The sequence below is a fragment of the Bison bison genome, unplaced genomic scaffold (genome assembly GCF_000754665.1).
Source record: "Bison bison bison isolate TAMUID 2011002044 unplaced genomic scaffold, Bison_UMD1.0 scf7180017862242, whole genome shotgun sequence".
Taxonomy (NCBI): Eukaryota; Metazoa; Chordata; class Mammalia; order Artiodactyla; family Bovidae; genus Bison; species Bison bison.
The window spans coordinates 173,575-179,015 of record NW_011492814.1 but is presented as its reverse complement, the minus strand read 5'-3'; the positions used below and the strand labels follow the sequence as shown (position 1 = coordinate 179,015).

At 61.0% G+C, this 5,441-nt stretch overlaps 1 protein-coding gene across 1 annotated transcript in view; it reads left to right on the top strand.

The window, feature by feature from the left end:
• Nucleotides 1–1,000: 1,000 nt before the first annotated feature.
• Nucleotides 1,001–5,441, top strand: part of DBH (dopamine beta-hydroxylase (dopamine beta-monooxygenase)) — a 20,355-nt gene continuing 15,914 nt past the window's right edge. Inside the window, exons 1-3 of the mRNA XM_010832764.1 lie at nt 1,001–1,318; nt 3,442–3,588; nt 5,358–5,425. Coding sequence (XP_010831066.1) covers nt 1,001–1,318; nt 3,442–3,588; nt 5,358–5,425 — 533 coding nt within the window. The remainder of the gene's footprint in view (nt 1,319–3,441; nt 3,589–5,357; nt 5,426–5,441) is intronic.

Genomic DNA, 5,441 nt, shown 5'->3' with positions numbered 1-5,441 from the left:
CTCCACAAGGCGTCGTCAAGAAGTCTGCTCCCCGGCAATGTGCGGTGCTGTCCGGGCTCCCCAGAAACCCACCTGCAGTCTGTCCACCCCCCCCCGCCCCCACCACCCAGCATACCGCTGGGCCATCTGCCCCTGCCCCCAGCAGCACGCCCACTCCCTCGGGAGCAGCTGTGGCGCCAGCTGGAGCCTGTGGGGAGAAGAGAGCAGACAAGAGCGGCGGCAGCAGGCCCGGGGAGAGTGTCTAAACACGGGGACTATTTGGGGATCGTCTCTTATTTTTAGTTTGAAGTTGGTCCGCCCTCCAGGGCTATAGACATGGCTCCCTGGGCCTGCAGCACTGAGGTCTCTTTTCTCACCGGCCACTTTAGAAATGGGGGTTTCCCTGGTGGTTCAGTGGTAGAGAATCCGCCTCCCACTGCAGGAGACGCGGTTCGATCCCTAGGCCGGGAAGATCCCCTGGAGAAGAAATGGCAACCCACTCCAGGATTCTTGCCTAAGAAATCTCATGGACGGAGGAGCCTGGTGGGCTTAGAGTCCATGGGGTCACAAAGGAGTCAGACGCGACTTTACAGCTAAACCGCCACCACCACCACCACCTCGGAAATGACCCCACGGAGCCTCGGTCTGCCCATCCACAAATGGGGCGGCACGGCCCCGCCTGCCAGCCGTGCGGGGACAGGCCCTGGTTGTCAGCCCGGTGCTCAGCTGGAGGGCGCCCGCAGGGAGGAGCCCTTCCCGGATGGCTCTCGGGGACCATTCAGAGGGAATGAAATCAGCCCGTCTGCTTCGATTCCCGCTGATGATGTCCATGCGTCATTAGTGCCAATTAGGAGAAACGAGGGCAGAAAAGCTTTTGGCCTGGGGGCCCGGGCTGGTGGGAGGGTTGCTGGGACAATTGAATTCCCCACCAGACAAATGTGATTACCGGTGCAGCCTGAGCCCACCTCCCCGGGGGCCCGGGACATAAATGGCCAGGTGGGGTGGCCGCGCTCGCCCAGCCATGCAGGTCCCCAGCCCCAGCGTGCGCGAGGCGGCCTCCATGTACGGCACCGCGGTGGCCGTCTTCCTGGTCATCCTCGTGGCTGCGCTGCAGGGCTCAGCCCCCGCCGAGAGCCCCTTCCCCTTCCACATCCCCCTGGACCCCGAGGGGACCCTGGAGCTGTCCTGGAACGTCAGCTATGCGCAGGAGACCATCTACTTCCAGCTCCTGGTGCGGGAGCTCAAGGCTGGTGTCCTGTTTGGGATGTCGGACCGAGGGGAGCTGGAGAATGCTGACCTGGTGGTGCTCTGGACTGACAGGGACGGCGCCTACTTCGGGGTGAGTCCTCCCCCACCGCAGCACCCCTGATCCTGCCCTTCTCTGCACTTGCCCTCCCGAACCTGGCAAAGGAAGTCTCCCTCTCGCCTCTCTGGTCCCCTGTATCTGAGCATCCCTGTGTCCCAAGCTTGGGCGTCTCGGATGCCGACATGAGGTCAAGATGGGAAACAGGTGGCTTCCCTGACTGCCCGGCACGCCCAAGGAGCGCAGCCCAAGACGGGGGACACGCTCACCACATAAAGCACAGCCTCTCCACACCTCCATGTCGCCCTCAGGAGGGAGGCCCCCACGCCCCCACCTGCACAAACAGCGTGCGGAGCTCACACGCACCCAAGCGAGGGGCTCGGCCTGCGCCGCCTGGAAGCTGGTGTTTGCACACGTGGGTGACCTGCGCACCCGGCCTGGAAGGAACCATCCACACTGAGGCGCACACCTCACTCCACACCCCAAATTCACCCTCAATTCTTGCTGGAAAGGGTGGAGGAGCAGGGAGATTGCCCTTCAGAGGAGAGGGGCTTGCGGGGCCCTGGACAGACTGCAGAGGGTCCCCCCGGGTGGGGAGAGCCCAGCCATCCTGCCCTGAGCACCGCCCCAGCTTCCTCTACCCCCGCCTCCCCGGGGGCCAAACCCGCTCTCTCAGGGACACAAACCCAGGAGGGCTAACACGCTCCTGCAAGTCAGCAGGCACTCGATCTGTGGGCAGAGGGGCTCTTACTTCCTGAAGAGTGGGAATCCGGCCGGACTGGCTAAACAGGCTCAGGAGGGGCCTCCCAGCCTCGTGTGCCCCATCTGCAGAGTGGGTACGATTCTGCCTCTCTACTTTCTCGGGATAAGGGGGTTCACATGAGCTGACACCCTTGGCTGATCTTTCTGGAACCCCAGGGGTGCTCCATCCAACCCCCACCACAACTCTGCAGGCAGGAAGGAGCTTTGCCCATTTTCCCGGGAGGCGGGAGCCTGGGTGAGCCTGACCTCCAGCCGGATGGGATGGGGGCCACTGGCTCTGGGCTGCCCCGCCTCCCCCTCACGAGGCAGCTCAGTGGCTCTGGGTCATGGCCCAGGAAGACCGGGGCAGCACAGCTCCAAGCCGGTCCCAGAGGAGCAGCGAGCCCCGGGCCCAGCTTCCCCGGCTGCCAAGAGAGCTGGGGTGACTTTCGCATCCTCCCGCACAGGCAAGATTAATTTGCACAACAAATTCCTATGCAAACAAATGTCAGGCTTGTTTTTCCTCCTCTAGCAATATGTTCAACAAATACATTCTAGATTTCCAGCTGAAGGCTCACAGGCTAAGTTTCTGCTTCTGTTTGAACTGAGTCCTGCAGATCCCCAACATCCCCCGGCAGGAGCTTTGTCACGGCGCTTTTCTCCAGGGGGGAGATTTGGCAAAATCTTTCGTGGGTTTCTTTTTTCCTCAAGGAAATGAAGAAAATGTGCTGCCGCCCTGAATGCAGGGTTTGAAAGCATTCTGAGGCCGAATAGCTCTGGCCCGCGTTGCCCCTCACCTGCTGGTCGGGGCAGGGCCTCCCTCGCAGCCGCCTGGCCCAGGGGCTGTCTTTGGTGCCCTGGCCTGGAGCCCCTGGGTGGCCGGGCCTTAGAGCTGGGTGCCAGGAGGCAGCTGGGGATAGGGGAGGGGAGGGGCTGGCCAGAGCCGCCGCCCTTGAACATCCTGGGGACCGGCAGTGGGTCTGTGTGCTCCGGGGCCTCAGTTTACCTTCTCCAGGCAAAGCTGGGACTCGAGTGAGGTGCGCAGGTGCAGGGCTTCACTCTCTCGGGGCCTTTGAGTATGGGCTGGTGCCCACACCCCACTGCCAGCGCCTCTCTCTCCCCTCATTCTCCCCTCTCCAAGGCTCTGTGTGCTGTCAGGCCGCTGTCCCCCAGACCAAGAGGGATTCTTTGTCTAGGACCCCACGTCCCCAGTCCTGGCACCTCCTGGGTAATACAGTTTCTGGGTCCCACCCAGAGGTCTGGGAACCTGCTTGGCTGACCAGCGCCGGCTGGCATTTGAGGTCACCTGTCAAGGCCAGGCACCCCAGGGCGGGGTGTGTCCAGGGGCTGTGCTGTGGGTGACCACCCGCCCCCTCGGCCCGGCCGCTTGGGCTCCAAGCCTGACCTTGTCTCTGCAGGATGCCTGGAGTGACCAGAAGGGGCAGGTCCACCTGGACTCCCAGCAGGATTACCAGCTTCTGCGGGCACAGAGGACTCCAGAAGGCCTGTACCTGCTCTTCAAGAGGCCTTTTGGCACCTGTGACCCCAACGACTACCTCATCGAGGTGGGTGGCGGCCCGCTTGCCGTGGGCGGGGTGGAGCCATCGTAACATCCGGGGCAGCACCCCGGGCCCCTCACCCACAGAGAGAGGGGCTCCCAGGGGCAGCCGGGCAGGGACAAGGCAGCTTGGGAGAAGCCAGCTCTGCTCTCAGCCTCTGATGCTTTGAATAAGCAGCTCTTGGCTGACACTTAGCTGACATGTCTCTAGACGTGGGTCTCGCCCCGAAGCCTTCTAATGGAGCCCTGAGTGACCTTGCCCTGGACTCGCTGTCTCCTCTGGGTCCAGCATCTTCAGTGGAATTCTGGAGAAGACTCTCCAGGAGACTTTGGTCCTTCGACCTGGCCCTGGTTGGCCAATGGTCTTTGAGGCTCAGGGCAAGCCCCTGCCTCCACTGGGCCTCAGTTTACCTGCCTGCAAAGGGAGAAAGGGACCTACAAGTAAGGCTCAACCTGCTCCGTCCAGGAATTCATGGCCACAGCGGATCCGAGACCCTTAGGGAAAAGCAACCCGGTTTTCTCTTGAAGACAAAATCCACCTAACTTTTCAGTGCACGTTGACACCCATGGTCTTGCGTTATCTTTGCAGCATGACAGTGACACAGGCTGGCATGGAGCAACGTGAGGAAACCGAGGCCAGACGGGGGAGGACGTGCCTGGGTACCCATGGCGTGGTGGGGACAGAGCTGGGGCCAGGATAAGTCCTGAAACAGACGGGTAGTGTTCTGGGGGCTCCGGAGAGCGCCAGTCCTCCTGTCTCAGAGCAGGAAGAATCCAACCTGGGGCAGAGGGATCGAGAAGAAGGGGTTCATGAGAACATGACGCTTGGGAGGCAAGAGAGTCCTGCACCCCGAGAACTTAGTGGGCTACAGTTTTATAGCCAAAGGAGAAGTGGGGTGGGAGAAGACCCTCTCTGTCTTTCTTGAGTAGACATCACGCTTCCGTCATCAGCTCCTCCTCCCGGTCGGGCAGGGGAGTTTCCCTGTCCCTACATGGTCAGGCCAGGTCCACAAAGCACCGCTTTCCTGTGTGCAGAGGGCAGGCCCTAGCTCACTGAGCTCACTGGGCAGGGCTGGGGGCCTCTTGCCACCGCTGTTTTCTTATTTGGGGGGCGCGTCTCTTGCTGCTTCTGTATGGTTTTGTTGCTTGGTTCTGTGGTTAAGCAAATGCTTCTTGAGTAATCATTAACATTCAGGGGTCTCCTGTACTTTTTCCTACTTAGAATCCGCTAATGGGATTAACTATTTAATCACCTGCTTTGTGCCTGTCACTTCCAGAAGGTCACCCGAGTCCTCAACTCTCCTGCTTGCTTACCCATGGAGGAGGCAAGGGCGGGCAGAGCACCCTCTCCCTGAACTTTGCAGGGTGTCTGATGCCCACGTGTGCTCAGCTCAGAGCTTCTAGTCTGGTGCGGGGCAACCTCTGAGACACCTGTGCAGAGAACAGCCCTATTCCCAGGGACCTGGGGAAGGCAGAGGGACCCGGGGTCCCAGATGAGCCAGCCTCGTTCACAGCGAGCCAGCAATGGTTAGTTGAACGGACACTAAGCGAATGTAGATTGAGGGCATTTAGGAAGACAAAAGGTATTAATGCGTGGGCTCTGGGCGTGGGTGGCCTTGGATTTAATCCCAGCCCAGTTCACACAGAGCCTGAAGGTTCCCGTCCTTCACAGAGATGAGAACCAAGCATGTCACGGTGGGGAGGGACCCGGCAGCCTCCCGCTCACCAGGAGCCGGGCTTGGGGCTGTGAGTGACGAGGCCCTGTCTTGCCTGCAGGACGGCACCGTCCACCTGGTGTATGGATTCCTGGAGGAGCCGCTCCGGTCGCTGGAGTCCATCAACACATCCGGCTTGCACACG